This window comes from Schistocerca cancellata, chromosome 11 (genome assembly GCF_023864275.1).
Source record: "Schistocerca cancellata isolate TAMUIC-IGC-003103 chromosome 11, iqSchCanc2.1, whole genome shotgun sequence".
NCBI lineage: Eukaryota > Metazoa > Arthropoda > Insecta > Orthoptera > Acrididae > Schistocerca > Schistocerca cancellata.
In genome coordinates, this window is record NC_064636.1 from 17,070,007 (window position 1) to 17,093,154 (window position 23,148).

At 44.2% G+C, this 23,148-nt stretch overlaps 1 protein-coding gene across 1 annotated transcript in view; it reads right to left on the minus strand.

The window, feature by feature from the left end:
- Window positions 1-23,148, minus strand: part of LOC126108830 (uncharacterized) — a 181,290-nt gene that overhangs the window by 30,545 nt on the left and 127,597 nt on the right. Inside the window, exons 20-22 of the mRNA XM_049914194.1 lie at window positions 15,737-15,915; window positions 12,426-12,615; window positions 6,125-6,469 (exon numbers count right to left, since the gene is read on the minus strand). Coding sequence (XP_049770151.1) covers window positions 6,125-6,469; window positions 12,426-12,615; window positions 15,737-15,915 — 714 coding nt within the window. The remainder of the gene's footprint in view (window positions 1-6,124; window positions 6,470-12,425; window positions 12,616-15,736; window positions 15,916-23,148) is intronic.

Sequence of the window (23,148 nt, forward strand, 5' to 3'; positions counted from 1 at the left end):
GCCTTTAGATTTAACTGATTTATCGTGTATCTGAAGTTTAATGGGTTCTTTTAGCACTCGTGTGGATTATCTCACAATTTTCATTATTTAGGATCAATTGCCAATTTTTGCACCATACAGATCTCTTTCCTAAATTGTTTTGATCTTTGGATGTCTTTACTAGAGAACAAATGACAGCATCATCTGCGAACAACTTAAGACAGCTGCTCACATTCTCTCTTAAGACCTTTGTATAGATAAGGAACAGCAGAGGGTCCGTAACACTACTTTAGAGAACACCATCAATCATTTCTGTTTTATTTGATGACTATCTGTCAATTAGTACGATTTGTGACCTCTCAGACAGGAAATCATGAATCCAGTTTCATAACTGAGACGATATAAGCACTGGCAATTTCACTACAAGCTGCTTGTGTGGTACAGTGTCAAATCCTTCTGGAAGTCTAGAAATACTGAATGAATCTGAAATCTCTTGTCAATAGCACTCAGCACTTTGTGCGTGTGTAAAGAGCTAGTTGTGTTTCACAAGAACAATGTTTTCTAAATCCATGTTGACTGTATTTCAAAATCCAGCTGCATATAGATCTTAATTATATGGGTCTGTAATTTAGTGTATTACTCCTACTACCTATCTTGAATATTGGTGTGACCTGTGCAACTTTCCTTTCTTCGGGTAGGGATCTTTTGTCAAGCGAGCGATTGTGTATCATTGTTAAGTATGGAGCTATACTCTGAAAGGAACCTAACTGGTATACAGTTTATACAGTTTGAACTGGAAGATATGCATTTATTACGTGATTTAAATTACTTCACTAATCCTAGGATATCTACTTATTAGTTACTCGTTGGCAGCTGTTTTTGATTCAAATTCCAGAATATTTACTTCATCTTCTTTGGTGAAGGAATTTCGGAAGGCTGTGGTTAGTAACTCTGTTTGACAGCACTGTCACTGATAGTATTTGCACTGCTATCCCGCAAAGAAGCCACCGATTGTATCTTGCTGCTAGCATACTTTACATACGACATGAAACACTTTGAATTTTCTTCCAGATTTTGAGACAAAGTTTCATTGTGGAAACTATTACAACTACCTTATATTTAAGTCTGCAGTCATCAGTTGAAAGTCACTCTTTTGTACACCATGGACTCACATTCTGCCAGCTTTAACTCACAATACCATTTGTATGCATCACAATGATTCATGACACTGTCTCCATAAACAGTTCTGGTGTTATTAAATAGCTGGAACGATGTATTTACCTTTCCATGAAAAAATGGATTACATTTCTCAGCTGGCAGCAGGCAGGATTCAGAATAGAAACACTTATTTCAATGTGGCACTAAAAGGAGAGTTATCAGTCAACTGAGAAAAATGAAATTGTAATACACTGCCAACACCTTGCCCTTAAATGCAATATCATCAACTCTGTAAAAAAATAATAATAAATAAATAAATAAATAAACAAATATCAATGATGATTTATTTGGTCTGTGTTTGTGACTGAAATTGAGATTTCAGTCTGGTTAAGCTCAGGAAAATCCTAGGACCAAGAACTAAATATGGTGTGCATTATCCAAAACCCAGTGCAGAAATATATAAAAATATCTCCAAAATAACAGACACAATGTGCATGAGAAGAATCAATTCGTGGGGCATTTAGAAAGAACGAACTCAAACAGGTTAATGCACAAAATCCATACATTTTTAAAGAACAAAACTACAAGACTGAACTGGTACAAACATACATCGTGGTGTCTCCAAATCTACACGACAGAAATGAAATCAGAAAAATCACAAACACAGGGGGTTTTCAGGAAGAAGAGAGAAAAACTAACCGACATACATGGTCTACGCAACGAAAGCTAGCCCATTCGTTGCTTATGAAGGAATACTGGGCGAAAAGAAAGTCCAACAAATGTTAATTACACGTGGTCCTAAGTGATCCATCCATGAAGAAGACGAAGAAGAAACAAATATCCCTTTGGGTGTCAATGGTTCCGTACTCTTACTTTCTTGACATGCCTATCACTCTCCTGAACCTACTGATAGTGCCTCATGAACAGAAGGAAAAGATGGCATTTTTTGTGATACTCCTTTCCTGAAGCCAAACTGTCGCTTCGATAACAAATTATGTGCACTGAAATGTTACACTGCCTTTTTGTATATTGAAGCTCAAAGACATTGGAAATCAACAACAGCAAAGACATGGTCACCAATCAAATAGAAACTTCATAAGCGGTATTATTTCATTATATACACGAGGGGATACCCAAAAGAAACTGAACTTATTTTTTATTTACTTTGAGCTTATTTATTCACATTTTTAAGCACAAACCTTCAATCCCCTTCACAGTACTCTCCACTTGTCTAATCTTTTATTTCATTTTCAAAACTTTGTTTAAACTTGCATTTTATGATGCTCGATGGCACCTCTACCATATTTTTCTTCACATCAGCAACATCAGCAAAACACTTTCCTTTTGTGTCAGTTTTTCATGCTAGAAAACAAACCAAGAAGTTGTGTGGGGGTAAGCATGGGTGAGTATGGGGGTTGAGGAAAGGGGGCCATACCATTTTTTGTCAAGAGTTGTACAGACTCGGCTGTGTGAGCAGGGACATTGTCATGCTGGAAAAACCAGTCACCCAACTACCACAAATCAGGCCACTTCCACCACACAATGTTGCAGAATCTTTTCAAAACTTCCAAGAAGAAAGCCTAGTTAAACTGCCTGCCCTTGCAGAGCAAGCTCTGAATGGATGACTCCTCTCACATCAAAAACACAAATCAGCATTGTCTTCATGTTTTATTTCACTTGATGAGCCAAGTTTCATCAGCTGTGATAATTTTGGAAAAAAAAAAGGTTGTATCATTTTGGGACTCTTCTTGCAGACCATACTTCCACGTGACCTTGTTCCTGTTCAACAGTCAGCAGTCGTGGCACTAATTTGGCACCCACCCTTTTCATTCTAAAATCTTGTGTCACAATCCGCCGCACTGAACTTAACTCACTCTCAACATCTCCACGATTTCTTCGATGGTCTGTCGCCGATCTCTGTTGATGATTGCACAAATGTTCTCAACATTTTCATTTGTTCTGGCCATAGAAGGATGACCAGAAAGAGGTTAATCATCAACTGACATTTCACCAGTTTTGAAACAGGTAAACCAATGATGTTCTATTGGTTTATCTGTTTCAAAACTGGTGAAACTGCCCTGTAGCATTGTCCTTATAAACATTTTTTTTTACATTTCACGGTCTGTTCCATTTTTTCTGAGCAAAAGGCAGAATTTTACTGCCGCACGCTGTTCACAAAAATCATCCATTGCAAAAACAACACTCAGACAAAACAACTGTTGACAAACTCTGCTGAAACTAGTCCTCACCTCTTTCAGCGACGGCACTCAGCTTACTGACTATGGAATGTTTGCTGTGTGCACTCTCAGTGGCAAAACACATTACTTCAAGAGCTCTGACCACCAAAAAATTAGTTTGGTTTCTTTGGGATACACCCTTGCACATAAAGAGAAAAGAAATATTAACCCAGTCATTGCCAATGTGACACTTTCTAGCAAGGATTATACAAAACAAAAGGACTTTATATAAAGGAAACGCTGCTAACACACTGCAGAAATGGATTAATGGATTAACAGATTGTTAAGTTTAGGGAACTGCTCCGTACGGATGTGAAACACGAATGATAGGGGATGCAGGGAGTGTTGAAGATCACCTGCACTGCTCAAGTAAGCAGTTACGATGTCCTCTAAGAAGTCAACAATAAAGAACAAACAGGACATTGCTCTTTTGTGAAAATTTTGATTGAGGGGATGGTGCACGAACAGCAATACACAGGTAGGCCTAGATATGAGTACACAAGGCAAACAGGAAGTCATGGTGAGCAGCAGATGTGAAATCGCAGATAAATCATTGGGGAGGGGGGGAAGAAAGAAAGAATGAGGGGGGGGAAAAAAGTAAAAATACACCCACAGACAGATGTAAGAAATAGGAAGCAGACAAGCACATGCAAAGAGAGTATTTCTGGACAAAAGAAGTCTACCAAACATAGGTCTCAATTTAAGGACTATATTTCTGAGGATGTACATTTAGAGAACAGCACTGTACGGCAATGAATAACTGGCTACGGAGACACCAGAGAAGAAGAGGATCAACGAGTTTGAGACGTGGGGCTGTAGAATGAGGTACAAAATTAGGTGGTCTGTTAAGATGAGAAGCAAAGAGTTTCTCCACAGAATCAGTGCAGTGAGGACACATGTCGAAAACACTGACAACAAGATAAAGGCGGATGACGGAACACATGTTACGACGCCAGGGGAAATGGTACTGGAGGCAACTTACACGGTAAGAACTTTGGGGGAAGATGGAGATCGGAATATTTCCGACAAATAATTCAGGATGTCGGGTGAAAGTGCTGGTCGAAACGTGCCAACTTGCGGCTACAGAAGCTGCTAGCATGAGTTTCTTAGAAGTAGATACCTTAGGGGTTGCGAAGCAACTCAAATCGCTTGATACGGGCAAGTCTTCAGGTCCAGATTGTATACCGATTAGGTTCCTTTCAGATTACGCTGATACAATAGCTCCCTACTTAGCAATCATATACAACCACTCGCTCACCGACAGATCTGTACCTGCAGATCAGAAAATTGCGCAGGTCGCACCAGTGTTTAAGAAGGGTAGTAGGAGTAATCCATCGAACTACAGACCTATATCATTGGCGACGGTTTGCAGTAGGATTTTGGAGCATATACTGTATTCGAACATTATGAATCACCTCGAAGGGACCGATCTATTGATACGTAATCAGCACGGTTTCAGAAAACATCGTTCTTGTGCAACGCAGCTAGCTCTTCATTTGCACGAAGTAATGGCCGCTATCGACAGGGGATCTCAAGTTGATTCCATATTTCTCGATTTCCGGAAAGCTTTTGACACCGTTCCTCACAAGCGACTTCTAATCAAGCTGCGGGCCTACGGGGTATCGTCTCAGTTGTGCGACTGGATTAGTGATTTCCTGTCAGGAAGGTCGCAGTTCGTAGTAATAGACGGCAAATCGTCGAGTAAAACTGAAGTGATATCAGGTGTTCCCCAGGGAAGCGTCCTGGGACCTCTGCTGTTCCTGATCTATATAAATGACCTGGGTGACAATCTGAGCAGTTCTCTTAGGTTGTTCGCAGATGATGCTGTAATTTACCGTCTAGTAAGGTCATCCGAAGACCAGTATCAGTTGCAAAGCAATTTAGAAAAGATTGCTGTACGGTGTGGCAGGTGGCAGTTGACGCTAAATAACGAAAAGTGTGAGGTGATCCACACGAGTTCCAAAAGAAATCCGTTGGAATTCAGTTACTCGATAAATATTACAATTCTCGAGGCTGTCAATTCAACTAAGTACCTGGGTGTTAAAATTACGAACAACTTCAGTTGGAAAGACCACATAGATAATATTGTGGGGAAGGTGAGCCAAAGGTTGCGTTTCATTGGCAGGACACTTGGAAGATGCAACAAGTCCACTAAAGAGACAGCTTACACTACACTCGTTCATCCTCTGTCAGAATATTGCTGCGCAGTGTGGGATCCTTACCAGGTGGGATTGGCGGAGGACATCGAAAGGGTGCAAAAAAGGCCAGCTCATTTTGTATTATCACGTAATAGGGGAGAGAGTGTGGCAGATATGATACGCGAGTTGCGATGGAAGTCATTAAAGCAAGGACATTTTTCGTCACGGCGAGATCTATTTACGAAATTTCAGTCGCCAACTTTCTCTTCCGAATGTTAAAATATTTTGTTGAGCCCAACCTACATAGGTAGGAATGATCATCAAAATAAAATAAGAGAAATCAGAGCTCGAAGAGAAAGGTTTAGGTTTTCGTTTTTCCCGCACGCTGTTCGGGAGCGGAATGGTAGAGAGATAGTATGATTGTGGTTCGATGAACCCTCTGCCAAGCGCTTAAATGTCAATTGCAGAGTAATCGTGTAGATGTAGACGTCACGTAGATGTACAATGTGTGTAAGATACCGTGGGAAGTGCCAAAACTACAGTGGGATGTATTAAGAATGGCACAGTGTATTTTCGTGAAGGTATTTATCACTCTGCAGCAGTGCTACCAACCTGTTCGGTGAGTGCGCTATGGCCATAGCGCTGAGCTCAGTGTAGGAGTGAGGCGGCCTCCTTCTGGCAGCCCAGGCTGAGCCAGCGTCACCACAGTGCCGATCCTCCCTCGCCCCACCGGCAGCGCTGCCCACGGCGGTTCCCCCGCCGGTGCTATCCGTGCCGTCGCCGTACCCGCCGCCGGAGACGGGAGTCGGAGTAGTGGCGCCGCCCGGAGACGTCGTTACGTCCGACGCGGGAGTGTCTTCCTCGCAGCGACCGTCACCGGGTCGGGACGAGTTCGAGGCGGCCTCGCCGGTGCCGCCGACGTCGGAGACCGGTAGGCTCACTGACGGGGTGGCGGTGCTGTTTCAGTGTGACAGAGACAGTGTTCGAAGGTTAGAGGTTTGTGGTGCTCTATACCGGTTAAAGAAAAAATGGAAGTACGAAGGATATTTGGAACTGAAGCCAAAAGCACGATATTAATATAACGCGGCAAAATTAACGGGAAACTTCAGTCGAAGCAAGAGAACATAAAAAGTCTGCCCAACATCAAAGAGACACTAAAAACACAATTGTTTCATCCACCAAGCAGAGTTACACATTACCTGACTGGTCACAGACTGTATGCTACGTTATCTGTACAAATTCAGAAGGCAGACGAACGACGGTTGCACCCGTGGCAGAGTGAGTACTCTGTTACGAGAGGAACGAGTCGAATCAGTGCAGCTGACAGTAGGGGAACTACAGTACCCGGGAAGTTCGAGGAGAACATCACGACGAATTCGATCGCGCGCCAGCGTGACAACATCCTGGCGGGACGACACATCTTACAGGTGTAAACGGGGCAACTGAGATCGGTGACCACTAAATACGACAGCTTTTTGAGACTGTCCGTCCCACAAACCCAATCACCCTGGCCATACCGTAGTTACTGGCTTCAAAGCACTCACTGAACATATAACTGGCTTTGTTGATCAACACTTGTAACACATATTACAAAGATTTCCCTGCAATATCGAAGGCACCAACCATTTCCTAGATCTTCTGAAATCTGCCCGTACCAATCCCACCGCACACCGTGCTATTCATCATTGATGCCACCTGTGGCTATTGCAACATCCAACATGTACACGGTCTGTCTGCAGCTGAACACCGCCTCTACCAGAGCCTACCTGATTCCCGACCTGTGACATCCTTCCTGCTCACGTTAATCAATGTTATACTTACCAGCAACTACTTTATCTTTGAGGGCAGACATATAAACAGAAAGGGGCACAACCGTGGGAACTAGGATGGCTCCTTCCTATGTCAAACTTTCCATGGAGGGGGCTTCCTGGGACCCGTAAGCTTTCAGCACCTAGTTTGGTTTAGATACATCGATGACATCTTTGCCATTTGAGCTTACGGTAAGACTAACCTGTTACAGTTTTTGGAAACTCTGAATAGATTCTTCTAATTAAATTTCACACGGTCCTATTCCGAATCCCGTGCCACTTTCCTTGACACTGATCTCATCTTCATACTTAACCTACTAACAGACAACAGTACTTAAATTTTGACAGTTCTCATACATTCCATGTCAAATGTTTCCTCCCATACTGCTCTCCTTACAGTAACACATCACCATTCTCACCTCAGCCTTCGCTGGATGTACACTAATGACCATTAAAATTGCTTCACCAAGAAGAAATGCAGACGATAAACAGGTATTCGTAGGAAAAATATATTATTCTAGAACTGACATGTGATTACATTTTCACGCAATTGGGGTGCATAGATCCACCTCTGGCCGTAATAACGGCCTCGATACGCCTGGCATTGAGTCAGAGCTAGGATGGCGTCTACAGGTACAGCTGCCCGTGCAGCTTCAACACCATACCACAGTTCATCAAGAATAGTGACAGGCGTATTGTGACGAGCCAGCTGCTCGGCCACAGTTGACCAGACGTTTCCAATTGGTGAGAGATCTGGAGAATGTGCAGGCCAGGGCAGCAGTCGAACATTTTCTGTATCCAGAAAGGCCCGTACAGGACCTGCAACATGCTGTTGTGCATTATCCTGCCGAAATGTAGGGTTTCGCAGGGATCGAATGAAAGGTAGAGCCACAGGTCGTAACACATCTGAAATGTAACGTCCACTGTTCAAACTGCCGTCAGTGCGAACAAGAGGTGACCGAGACGTGTAACCGATGGCACCCCATACCATCACGCCGGGTGATACGCCAGTATGGCGACGATGAATACACACTTCCAATGTGTGTTCACTGCAATGTCACCAAACACGGATGCGACCATTGTGATGCTGTAAACAGAACCTGGATTCATCCAAAACAATGACATTTTGCCATTCGTGCACCCAGGTTCGTCGTCGAGTACACCATCGGACGCGCTCCTGTCTGTGATGCAGCGTCAAGGGTAACCGCAGCCATTGTCTCCGAGCTGACAGTCCGTGCTGCTGCAAACGTCGTCGAACTGTTCGTGCAGATGGTTGTCGTCTCGCAAACATCCCCATCTGTTGACTCAGGGATCGAGACGTGGCTGCACGATCCGTTACAGCCGTGCGGATAAGATGCCTGTCATCCCGAGTGCTAGTGATACGAGGCCATTGGGATCCAGTACAGCGTTCCGTATTACCCTCCTGAAGCAGCCGATTCCATATTCTGCCAACAGTCATTGGATCTCGGCCAACGCAAGCAGCAATGCCGTGATACGATAAACCACAATCGCAATAGGCTACAATCCGACCTTTATCAAAGTCGGAAATGTGACGGTACGCATTTCTCCTACTTACACGAGGCATCACAACGTTTCACCAGGCAACGCCGGTCAAGTGCTGTTTGTGTATGAGAAATCGGTTGGAAACTTTCCTCATGTCAGCACGTTGTAGGTGTCACCACCGGCGCCAACCTTGTGTGAAAGCTCTGAAAAGCTAATCATTTGCATATCACAGCATCCTCTTCCTGTCGGTTAAATTTCGCGTCTGTAGCATGTCGTCTTCGTGGTGTAGCAATTTTAATGGCCAGTAGTGTAATTTACCCTAACCCCCCTCCACACCTAGTTTAAAAGCTGATTAATCCTGAAACCGTTGATTCTTCATGAAAGTATCAATGACCTACTTAAATGAGGTCCATTCTATCTGACATTTTGTCCACCATGCCTAGAATAGCTTTCCATCACCCTATCAATCTTCAAAATATCCTACGCTCCTTCTGTACCCATCTCCCTACCCTACGGCTCCTACTGCTGTGACCGTCCCCACGGTAAGATTCGCCCTGTGCACCGTCCTGCCACCAACTACAGCAGCCCTGTAACTGGCAAAACATATACTATAAAAGGGAAAGCTACGTGTGAAACGACACATCACATACCAGCTGTTATGTAGACATTGGCATGGCTACCACCAAGCTGAAACTTCCTGGCAGATTAAAACTGTGTGCCGGACTGAGACTCGAACTCGGGACCTTTGCCTTTCGTGGGCAAGTGCTCTACCGACTGAGCTACCCGAGCACGACTCACGCCCCGTCCTCACAGCTTTACTTCTGCCAGTACCTCGTCTCCTATCTTCCAAACTTTACAGAAGCTGTGTGGGGACAGTATGTTACCATAGGTTGAGGCTGAGATAATTACGGGAGTGCACCAAAGAGCCAAAGAAGCTGGTACACCTGTCTAATATCGTGTAGGTCCCCCACGAGCACGCAGTGAAGCAGTGCTGGAGGGAGCCGACACCATGAACCCTGCAGGGCTGCCCATAAATCTCTAAGAGTATGAATGGTTGGAGATCTCTTCTGAACAGCACGCTACAAGACATCCCACATATGCTCAATAATGTTCACGTCTTGGCAGTTTGGTAGCCAGCAAAAGTGTTTAACTCAGAAGAGCATTCTTGGAGACACTCTGTAGCAATTCTGGACTTGTGGGGCATTTCACTGTCTACTGGACTTGCCCAAGTCCATCAGAATGCACAACGGACACGAATGGATGCAGGTGATCAGACACAATACTTACTTACGTGTCACCTGTCAGAGTTGTATCTAGACATGTCACGGGTCCCGTATCACTCCAACTGCACACACCCCACACCATTACAGAGCCCCCAGCAGCTTGAAAAGTCCCCTGCTGATATACAGGGTCCACAGATTCGAGAGGTTGTCTACATACCGGCACACGTCCGTCATCTCGATACAATTTGAAACGAGACTCGTCTGACCGGGCAACATATTTCCAGTCATCAACAGTCAAATGTCACTGTCGACAGGCCCAGGCGAGGCGTAAAGCTTCATGTCGTGCAGTCATCGAGAGTACACGAGTGGGCCTTTGGCTCCGAAAGCCCGTATCGGTGACGTTTCATGGAATGATTCGCACACTGACACTTGTTGATGGCCCAGCATTGAAATCTGCTGCAATTTGCAGAAGGTTTGCATTTATGTCACGCTGAACGATTCTCTTCAGTCGTCGTTGCTTACATTCTTGCAGGATCTTTTTCCAGCAGCAGCAAGGTCGGAGATCTGACGTTTTACCGGATTCCCGATATTCGTGGTACAATCGTGAAATGGTCGTATGGGAAAATCCCCATTTCATCGCTACCTCGGAGATGCTGTGCCCATCGCTCCCGTGCCCTGACTATAACACCATATTCGAACTCGCTTAAATCTCGATAACCTGCCACTGTAGCAGCAGTAACCCATCTAACAACTGCGCCAGACACTTGTTCTCTGATACAGGTGTTACCGACCGCACCACTGTATCCTGCCTGTCTACATATCTCTGTATTTGAATACGCATGCCTATAACAGTTTCTTTGGCACTTCACTATATAAGTGTGGACTAGCAAATGCCGTGCTAGCTAAGTTTAGTTAGTGGCCGGTTTCTGTGATGTAGAGTCTGTGTCAGTTCATTTTGTGAATACATTGGAAACTTTCAACCCAAAAATGTGTCAACATTGTCATTTAAGAGGTTAGGAATTTAATCTATTGTCCAATTCATGTGTATTATAAAAGCCGCACGCAAGATTACTGGAAATTTAAAGTTGTTGTGAGAAAGTAGATACACACCTTCCGTCAAAGCAGCATTACACATGACAAGTTATGTTAAGGTCCAAGGAAGCACTTTAAACTGGAAAGGTATCTGTAACGATAAAACTGAGGAATTATCAATAGGCAAGCATTCTACCAACCAATTGCAACTACAGACATTAGTACTCCGTCTTCAGGCCACAAGTGGCCCATCGGGACCATCCAACCGCCGTGTCATCCTCAGTGGAGGATGTGGATAGGAGGGGCATGTGGTCAGCACACTGCTCTCCCGGTCATTACGATGGTTTTCTTTGACCGGAGCTGCTGCTATTCGGTCGAGTAGCTCCTCATTTGGCATCACGAGGCTGAGTGCACCCCGAAAAATGGCAACAGCGAACGGCGGCTGGATGGTCACCCATCTGAGTGCCAGCCACAGCCGACAGCACTTTATTTCGGTGATCTCACAGGAACCGGTGTACCCACTGCGGCAAGGCCGTTGCCTAACTACAGACATTGGCGGTAAATATTTTGTTACAATACCATTTTTTAACAAACATGTGGCAAAGAGGGAATTGTTATATCATCCTTCTTAGACCCGTAAGCTGCCTCGTCACACAGTCCATTGTAGCAGGCAGTCGTAAGTTGCACACACGTGAGTGTAGTGTGTCGACATCGTAACACACTGTAACGGAGTAACACCAATAAATCAACTATCGAAGACATTCTCGAGACTGTTTTGTAGAAGAGAGAATTTTGTGTGAAGCTTGTCCTTCATACTCTGACTTGCACACTAGAACAACAGTATGTCAGACCCGGCCACGACTCGAACGAAATGCGGAACATAGAAAATGCTTTTCTAGGAAAAGTCATGACGTGACAAAACTTCACGTTTTCAGCAGAAACCTACCACAAGATGACAAAGTGTGGAGATTCACACAAAGCAACAAAACTTTGACGATATACCAGACATTCGAGCCAATGTGACACGCAATTTGAACATCTGATAGAAGAAATTTTCTGAGGGTTTCACACGGTTTAATGAATGATTTCTGCATTGTACTCAAAAGGAGGGGACTACTTAGAATATCTGAAGTATTGAAAGCACCATCATACCAATAAAATTTTTGGGATGACAATGTATAAAAAATTGCAACGAATCTCAGATTAATAAGAATGTGACGCGATATCTAAGGTTTCCGAGGATACGGTCACGCTACAAGGTACTGAGCTGCACGAGGGAGTCGCCTCTGCCACCAGAGATAGCGGTGGCGGCAGGAGCTCGGAGTTCCGAGGGCCCCGGACTCTCACCCGGTGGCGGTCTCCGGCAGCTGCGGACGCTCCGACAGGCCGGTGTGACGTCGCTGCAGGTGCTGGCGCAGGCTGCGGCGCGTGCGATCTCGGCGGACGGTCACCGATGCTGCCGGGGTCCTGCGGAATGGCCGCTCCTCGCGCCAGTGGCGAAATCTGCCGTTCTCCGACGTGTCTCCGTACCGCGGGTCTGCAACAGAATAATACGGGAACTGTTTGGCAGACGAGTCGTCCGAGCACACCCGAAGACATTCGCCTCCACGGAACGTAATATCTCGCAGGTAGAGGGAATCTCGTCGGGTTATCGGCCGATTCGTGACGTTTCTACGTCTCACCGAGTTATCTACTCTTCCCACCTAGTACTTCAGGTTGTAGTGGGACTTTGAATTTCACCGCGCTACACTCGTTCCCTCAGATATAAATTATACCGTTGCAGCTGTATGAGCGCTCGATGGCAGAGAAAATATTTATACGAAAATGAAGGCACAAAAATTTTAACTCTTTCTGTTTTTTACCCGCTATTGTCTCTTGAGAGGGAAAGCTTAACTTCACTTATTTGCTAGTCTCGGTATGATTCAGACGTAAAAACTTATTCGTTAGTCTTGGTCTGATTAAGACGTAAAAACTTACTGATGTGCAGACATATAGTATTGTGGAAGCTTGTATGAAATCTAGAGGATGGAAGCAGCCGTAAAATAAATTGCATTCAAGATCAAGAGGGTTTTAATTTGTAGACATTAGTAATTCCTGGACGATGAAATTTACTGCAAGATTTTGGAGCAGCTACGGCTTTTTCATGCAGAAATGAAGCAGGAGATTGTTGGAGAACAAGACCTGAATACCACACGAGATAAGAAATATTAACTTGGTAATGAATGTACTCTTATCTACACCATATCCCCCTGTCAATCATGTTTTGTTATTCTCTGTTCTCTTTCAAATAATATTTTTGTGGAAATTGGTTTGACTTTTGCTCAGAAACGCCACAAGGACCACCCCAACAATAGCTTTTCCCAATCACGAAGTCCGATAGCTTTTCTGTAATACGAAGTCCGATTTGCATTTCATTCTTTCCCTTTTTCACGGTCATTAACGATTATAAAAACCCTTTTTATTCACCATTTCTCCCACATTTTCAACCTTTTCTTTTCTTCTCTTTTTCTTTTTTATTAGCCACTACAGGGTGACGTGTCGGGTTCATTCCTTTACAAATGCCGCACTGTAAACTCACTTCTCGATGGCTTAACGGGTGGGTCAATCACACGTCTCCGGAAGAGGTTTCACGGCCGAAGCTGCAGAGGGCTTGATGGGCCAATGCTGCCTGCCCCATTCTACCCATTGCCTTCACCACTTTCTCATCGGCACGTTCCCTACGTATTTTTGTTAATGCCACATCCCGTGCAGATTTCAGTTGGGAATGGCCACCTAGATTGCCAAGAGTGTTCTGTACTTGCACTTTCACTGCCTCTCTGACGGTCAAATCCCCAAAACTGTAGGCACGGCCCGCCACTACTGCCTGTGCCTTTCGTCGGTGTCACTGCAGCCTCGAACGGAATAAGGTCCCGTGTCGCACCGACACCGTTCGGGGATTTACTCGCAAAAGAGACGGTGGAAAGACGAACACGTGACGATCTCGTTAACTGCACAGTTGTTTCCGACTGAGCTCCGCACGGGATGAGGTGTCGGCAAAAATAAGTCGGAAACACACTCGTGTGAAACCGGCAGGAGCAGTGGGCAGCACGGCACCAGTGCTCCACCCACCGGGTCTCGGCACAAGAGTCTGCAGTCTAACAGACTGGACACGAACCCGACACTTCGCCCGATACGGCTCGGGAAACTTGTCTAAAGGTTGTAACGTGACGCCAGGACTTGCAAGGTGACCGGAGAAGACTTTGTCACTGAAATTCTCTCAGAGAGAGCTGGTACTCCTATCTGGTCAGTTGTTAGAGCCCATCATGTCCCTCTGAGTTACTCCTTAACCCTGGTTTACTCTGGAATGAATGGAAATGAATCAAAGCAAATGAGCATTCACAGAAAATTCAGCACTGTCCATTACCATTTGCTCGCACCTGTGAACAATCGATTACACGAGACAAATATGAAGAGAAAGACAATAACCGGTGTAGTCCGCAAATGCTGCATTATTGTTTTTTTTATGCTTATAACTGGCACACAGTATACAGCACTATACAGCTAAAGACACAAAGCAAAATCTCGATATGTCGAGAGGATTATTTTGTACAGCGAATGGACTGTTTTTGATCAAGTAAGCAAAAGGCTTAGGAAACGATGAATTTAGATGTCTGAATCTGTACGTAAGTGTGAAATGCGGGGAGTAGTGCACTTAACACTGAATTGCAGCTTCAGCTGTCCTTAGCATGCTTTTTACGGGCTGCACATTACAAATTACAACTAGTAAAGAAATCTGATACAGTTCTATAAAAGGGAGTATAAGCAGTGTAACTGTGGTATTATTTAATTTTATTTGTGGTAATTTTATGTTAGTTTAGTCAGAAACCTTTCCATATCCAACTTTAGTTCAGTGCTTCCTGCAGTAACATCTCAGTACTGAGTCATGTAATGATCATGATTGTAACTGTTATTATTATGAGCGAGGTACAATTTTGCTTTCTATGATTACTGGTTGTGCATTACTGATAACTACTGCTACCCACAACTTAGATTGTCCCTTATTCATATGTATCCAGTGTGCTATACAAAGGGAACCTTAATGAAAGTCACTACAACAACTAATATTCATTTTCCTTTAACACAATATTTCAAATCAATGTGCCTATTTGGGCTGGCAACCGTTCAGTTTTTCATTTGTATATGAACTTTACTACTTTAATTATCCCCAAAGTAAAAGCCTGTTTACTTTTTCTATCAATTACAATATATTCAAAATTACTGTCCAATACCCTCATCCTTTAGACACACGCACCCTCCCAGAGGGTAACACTAGTTTGTGTCACAGCAAGCAAGTGTTATACACTCCCATTAGTGTATATAATGAGGTCAGAACAGAGTCAGGCATGTCGATCCGAGCAAAAATTTTCTGATAACAGGACAGAAAGCCAACACTGTGGAGATACGGCTATTAAATGACAGCCAATCGATGAGGCCGAAATGAGCACATCGAATGTGGAGGCAATGTAGGCCCATATACAGTGCTACAGCAGATACAAATGGCAACACAGCCTGCAGCTGGAGTACGTAAGTGTGTACGAGGAGGGCACCGAGACGAGTGTAGAAAAAGAGATCGAGGTGACGTCGTTTCCAGCCGCTCCGCCACCGACAGAGGGACTCACCGAGTGTCCAGTAGTTGCAGCCCTTGGCCTTGTCGTCACCACCCTCCAGCGGCACTTTGACGAAACACTTGTGGTACCACAGGCACCAGCGTACCGAGTTCCGCCAGATCTTCTTCTTGCCTCTGAAGTAGGGGAAGCGACTCGTGATGTAGGCGTAGATTTCCGGCACCGTCAATCTCCTGCCGGACAAACAAAAGCACGTGTCACAATCTGGATCATCCACAGGATAATTCGAGTTAGGGGCAAGGGGCACATTTCAGCACATATACTGTGTATGCCCAACAAGTCCTCATACACCTACTGACACTGTACAATTGGAGAAATAAATAGTAGTTTCACAGATTCCTCTGCTTTTAAGTTGATATGAAGTGCTGTTGTCAATATTGTATTGTCTGATTTTATTTATTTATAATACTAGGAACCGCGACTTTATGACATTCTGCCACCTTGGGAGCAAAGTAACACTTGCTGGGAAAAAGAGAGAGAGAGAGAGAGAGAGAGAGAGAGAGAGAGAGAGAGAGAGAGAAATAGTACAGACAAACTGGGCATTCCTATAATGTTACTTATAATCAGTCTTGATTGCACATCGCAGCATGTGAAATTTGCTGGATTTGGACAGATTACTCCTGTAACTGAAATATCAGATCTGAAGATGGTTCTGAATGAACCGAAACGGGTCATATGAATAAAAAATTTTGCAATGAAGACTGATTATAAGTAACATTATAAAATCACTGATTGCTGTTATCCCAACCAGACATTATGTCTGTTTTTGCAAAATGGGCATTCCTGGCACACAAAAATCACCTAGCACCTAAATTGGTGTTAATGGCGGGAGGGGGGGGGGGGGGCTGAATACTGAGCATTTTTGGTAATGAGTGACAGACAGTTAGGAAACTGTAAAAGAATAGAATCAAAACCTTTCTGATGTGGTAAAATAAAAGGATGTTGAAAATTACGAGACTCTCGAGATAGAAAATGGGGAGGGGTTTTCTGCAGAATCGATGAAGAAAGAAATGTACAGAAAGGTCCGACGAGAAGAAGGGTCAGGATGATAGGATATGTATTGAGACATCAGGGTACACGTAGGAATTGTAGAGAGGGTAAGAAGTGTAAGAACAAGACTGAAATTGGAATACAACACAATTATAAACAAAAGAATTGAAAAAATTAATGAAACATAAAGAAAATCTGTAAGAGAGTGTAGAAATAAACAATATACATCACAAAAAGAATATTAAGTACTACAAAGAAATTCTGTACCGGATCTAAGCATTGCCTGACAAGGAAACATTGCAAGCTGGCTTTTAACATCTACATCCATACTCCGCAAGCCACCTGACGGCATGTGGCAGAGGGTACCTCAAGTACCTCTATCGGTTCTCCCTTCTATTCCAGTCTCGTATTGTTTGTGGAAAGAAGGATTGTCAGTATGCCTCTGTGTGGGCTCTAATCTCTCCGATTTTATCCTCACGGTCTCTTCGCGAGATATACGTAGGAGGGAGCAATATACTGTTCGACTCCTCGGTGAAGGTATGTTCTCGAAACTTCAACAAAAGCCCGTACCAAGCTACTGAGCGTCTCTCCTGCAGAGTCTTCCACTGGAGTTTATCTATCATCTCCGTAATGCTTTTGCGATTACTAAATGATCCTGTAATGAAGCGCGCTGAATTCCGTCGGATCTTCTCTATCTCTTCTATCGAACCTATCTGGTACGGATCCCACACTGCTGAGCAGTATTCAAGCAGTGGGCGAACAAGCCTACTGTAAACTACTTCCTTTGTTTTCGGATTGCATTTCCTTAGGATTCTTCCAATGAATCTCAGTCTAGCATCTGCTTTACCGACTATCAACTTTGAATGGTCATTTCATTTTAAATTACCCCTAATGCCTTCTCCCACATAATTTATGGAATTAACTGCGTCCGGTTGCTGACCTGCTATATTGTAGCTAAATGATAAGAGATTATCTTTCTATGTATTCGCAGCACATTACACTTGTCTACATTGAGATTCAATTGCCATTCCCTGCACCGTGCGTCAATTCGCTGCAGATCCTCCTGCATTTCAGTACAATTTTACACTGTTACAACCCCTCGATACACCACAACATCAGCATCAACACTTGGGGTTCACCGCCAGGTATTTTCAGTTCTGCTGGAAGCCTGTTGAAAATGAGCACTGCTGAACAGCACACACTTCTCTGTCCGTTGCTTAAGGAAATATTACCCGAGAGCAAATGATTCTTTCTGTCTAGTGATCACTGAATGAATGTTGCAGTTCCTTCTGGATGGGCTGACACTGTCAACAAACAAACCCCACGACGGAGTATATACGTTCAGTGACGGCAGTGTAAAGATTCTGAGACACCTCGACAACAGCCTACGCAAAGCTCGCAAGCTGACACAGTGGATCTGTACATTTTCCAGGCTGGAAATAAACTCTGTGAGTGCAAAGAGATCTGCCACAACTTTCTTCCATCAAAGCCTTCCATCTACTACCCTAAGTCCTGAAATACTAATTTAGTCATTTCACCAACTGTCTGATCAGCTCAGTGCACTAAACTCTCGCTCTTATGTCAGAAACTGTATGTGCTGTATTTCGTAATAACTAAGCTTTAATCTCTTGTCTAAAAGATACCTGCTGATGATAATAACTGTCCTATCAACCACATTTACAATTTTTACAGAAAGCAGATGGCAGTTACAAGAGTCGAGGGACATGAAAGGGAAGCAGTGGTTGGGAAGGGAGTGAGACAGGGTTGTAGCCTCTCCCCGATGTTATTCAATCTGTATATTGAGCAAGCAGTAAAGGAAACAAAAGAAAACTTCGGAGTAGGTATTAAAATCCACGGAGAAGAAATAAAAACTCTGAGGTTCACCGATGACATTGTAGTTCTGTCAGAGGCAGCAAAGGACTTAGATGAGCAGTTGAATGGAATGGACAGTGTCTTGAAAGGAGGATATAAGATGAACATCAACAAAAGCAAAATGAGAATAGAAGCTTTTGAAATGTGGTGCTACAGAAGAATGCTGAAGATTATATGGGTAGATCACATAACTAATGATGAAGTATTGAATAGGATTGGGGACAAGAGAAGTTTGTGGCACAACTTGACTAGAAGAAGGGATCGGTTGGTAGAACATGTTCTGAGGCATCAAGGGAACACCAATTTAGTACTGGAGGGGAGCGTGGAGGGTAAAAATTGTAGAGGGAGACCAAGAGATGAATACACTAAGCAGATTCAGAAGGATGTAGGCTGCAGTAGGTACTGGGAGATGAAGAAGCTTGCACAGGATATAGTAGCATGGAGAGCTGCACCAACCAGTCTCAGGACTGAAGACCACAACAACAACAACAACAACATGTTCATTCCGATGTGCTCATCATTTCATTAATGGCAGCAGAACACACACAGGAAAGGCTGTTGTGATTGGCAAGCTTTCTGGCCAGTCTTTCCTTCCCATCCCGTACGTTAAGTCTCCCCTGACCCACAGTTCTGGGCGACTTTCCCAAAATCCACCCCTTTTCCTAGACCTCTCCCCCTTCGTTTTCCTTCACCCTTCTTCCTTCCCCTTCAACCCTTCTGCTGGAAGAAGGAGCCACTAGTTCCTAAAACTTTCCGATCACAACAGCCTTTTCCACGTGTGCGTTCCGCCACTGCTCAGTGAGTAGATTTTTTTATCTACCCGATGAAATAACTTCATCAATAATTGATGTTTTTTGTTGTTATATCCTTTCATTAATGGTCACAGTCAGTGTGACACTTATGCGAATGTAAGACACTGCGCAAAATTCAGAAAAGTGTACAACGAAAAACAGATGTCACTACGATTTTGTGTTTGGTGCATATAACACAATATGTTGTTGCGGATGAAATTTTGCTAACATATTGAATTTTTCTTTAAACTTGGGTAGAGGTATCTCTCTGTCACCAATCTCGAGAAAACTGATCTGATGTAGCGTGCTTATTTGCTATTGTGCCAAGTCAGCAATAAAGCCAGAGTGAAATATCCGCAACATTCCTCATGAACATCGTTTGGTGTTGGGAGTGCCTATATTGTTGGCAACACCCCCAATCGATTCCGGCTTCCCGACCAGTGTTTGGTTTATACTGCGGAGGTTTACGCTGTTCTCCAGGCCGTCCAATACATCCGCCGCCATCAGCGGATACAGTATGTTATCTGTTCAGATTCTCTCAGCTCTCTCCTCAGTCTCCAAGCCCTCTACCCTGTCCACCCCCAGGTCCACTGGATTCAGGACTGCCTCCACTTCGCCCACTTGGGGGTCGTCTCTGTGGCATTCCTCTGGATCCCAGGACATGTTAGTATCCGTGGAAATGAGGTGGCCGATATAGTGGCCAAGGCTGCAGCCCCTCTTCTTCAGCCAGCTATTCGCGTGATTCCCTTTGCCGATCTACGGAGTGTTTTATGTCGTCGTGTTGCTCTTTATGGCACGCACATTGGTCGACGCTTCCCCATAATAAATTGCGGGACGTGAAAGCTCTTCCCTGTGCTCGGATCTCTTCCTCCCGAACGCGTCGTCGGGAGGAGGTAATTTTAACTAGACTCCGGATAGGGCACTGTCTTTTTAGCCGTCGACATCTTTTAAGTGGCGATCCTCCCCCACTCTGTCCCCACTGCTCTCAGCTGTGGATGGTGAGACACCTTTTACTCGAGTGCCCCTATTTTACTCCGTTACACGCCCGTATACAGCTGTCGCCTGATATATCTTCCATTTTAGCAGATGACACGCGCTCAGCCGATCGCGTTCTCGAGTTCATTAGTGCCAGTGAGAGGACATCAGTCATTTGAAGCTCTTTTTGGGGGAGAAAAAACCCCCTTCTATAGTGGTTTTTTAAGCTTTCCTTCTGTCTTTGGTTTCCCCACTTTTTTGAGTTTCGCTCCCATTACTGCTGGTTTCCAGTTTTGTTTTTTTACCTTTTCCTAAGTCACAGATCGGGCGCTAATGACTGTAGCAGTTTTGTGCCCTAAAACTATTAACCAAAAAAAAAATTTCTCTTATTACATAAACAGTTTCAGATACCGAAAAGAAATTCTGGCAAATGTTAGCAACACAAAGAGGAGAGTATTTCACAATATCCTTATTACGAGAAACTTCTTTATCTACAATGTTATTCCAATGACTACAGACTTTTTTCGTGAAAGAATGTAATTATTAAGAGCCATCGACAGCTGGTGAAATGGGAAATGATAATTTTGGAACAATATAAGTGAGCACATTACACATGTTTTTGTACCGAGGATGTGCTTCTTTGTAAGCTACTGACTTTACTTTTCCTCAGTCCCTCAATTAATAAACTTAATAAATCACCGTTTCAGAATTCTCTCGCAACTGTGGCTGCACAGCACGTTAGAGAAGTAAGGCACTGTGAACTCTGCTACGTTAAAGAAGCAAAATTTGACAAGGCAACCAGAGAAATGTGTAGGTTTTACTTAAAATTCACCACTCACAATGCTTCTCTGGAAGTCACAAATGGTTAACGAGGCAGACGAAAATGAACCTCTGCATTTGCGGTGGAATTCTTTTCGGATACTAACGAAAGCAGAGGTGACAGTATCTCTTTCCGAACGGTCACCACACAAGTGTGGGTGTTGAGGGCCCCGCTTAATATTTACAAAAAGTGTGAGCACAGGCACCAGTTTGGAACGGCACTTTCCCCTGCAGCACTCGGCTCTTTCCCTAGAGTGCTCGGAGCGGCGCCCCACCACTGCCTTTCTCCCCACGCCTCCCCGGCCGCCTGCGCGTCTCGCGGCCGCGGCATTTGGCACACACACTGGACCGATAGGATGAGAAATGGTGAGCTCTTCTGCAGCAGAGAAATACAATGCAAACACTGAAAAGATAAAGCGACATGATGATAGGACGTGTGTTAATACAACAGGGAATAGCTTGCATGGTGGCGGAGGGAGCTGTAGGCGAAGACAGAGATTGGAATATTTCAAACAAATAATGAGGACTTTGGTCTACGGTGCTCATCTGAGACGAAGAGAGTGATGTAGGAGGGGAAGTCGTAGGGGTCAGGGGTTGCACTGACTAGTCAGAAGACTGGTGGGAAAAAAAAAACACAATCGTAGTTGTAGATAATGTTAGGTAGAGTACTTATGCCAATTTTGCTGCAAGTGCAACAAATAGGGAAATATGTCACCCAAACTTACAGTTGATGACCAAAACGACACCAACTTACACATACCGTATATGTAAGCTGCCACGGGCAGTGCTGAACTGTGGTGTACAGCAGGGGTCTCCAAACTACAGCCCGAGGGCCAGATCCGTCCTGTGAAGTCAGTTCATCTGGCCCACTAATGGTACTCGAATTGGCTTCATAAAACATAACATGAAACACATATGACTTACTATCGGTGTTACTAGGACTGTGTGCAGCCGTTAAGCCTGACATCGGAGCTGCTGCAGCTGAATCCGTGTACGGTGAATCACTCTGACTCCCTTCGGAATTTTTTAAGCCACACACCGCGAGAAGCTTTGCGCCTGCTTCAGAGAGTTTAGAATTCTATCTCTAAATCTCGCCCTTTGCTGACACCTGACATACAGACTGGAAAACGTTCGTACACGAGAATCTATTCTCGGGTCACATTGCGTACAGACTGTCAAATCCCTCTGTATCTCGTACAAAATTCATTCGGCAGCACACGCTCGATCACCGTCAGATCCGGGCTTTTCTTAACGGAACAGGTACCGAATTCCGTGACTTACTTCATTGAACAGCAGTGAGCTGGCTCAGCTGTGGTGAAGTCTCATTTCATTTTGACAAACTCCGAAACGAAGTAAATGTTTTTCTCACTGAAAACGAGAGCTGATCCACAGCTATCAGATCCTGGCCAGTTCTCGAAGTCGTATATTTTGGTCGACATCACATTCCGAACGAATGAACTGAACTCGAAAATTCAGGAACAGGATAACCTCGACTGTGATTTCTACAGAATCGTTAAAAGGTTTTCGGCAAAGCTGTCATTGTTTGAAGCACAATGAGAAGGAGAAAACTTTTTCATTCTCATTTGTGCTACGAGCCCTGAGGATGTCAACATGTCAACCTATATTTTCCGAGGGGGGGGGGGGGGATTTGTGAATAGTAGAAGCATTAATTTTGGCAGATCTTCAGATCTTGACAACATTCAGAGAGATGTTCTACTATTCCAGACTCTATTTGATTGTAAACTTGATGATGTGGCAGTTGATCTACAGTCAGAGCTCACTGGGAAAAAAAAGAGGAGAGAGAAGAAGAAGAAGATGAAGAAGAAAGGTGCGTTGTTTAAAGAGAAGCACAGAGAGGAAAAATCTGTTGAGTTTTACCGCTGCTTGTGTGATGCTGAATTTCCGAAACTGAAGAAATCCGCCACTGGCATTACATCAGTGTTTGAACAACTTACATCC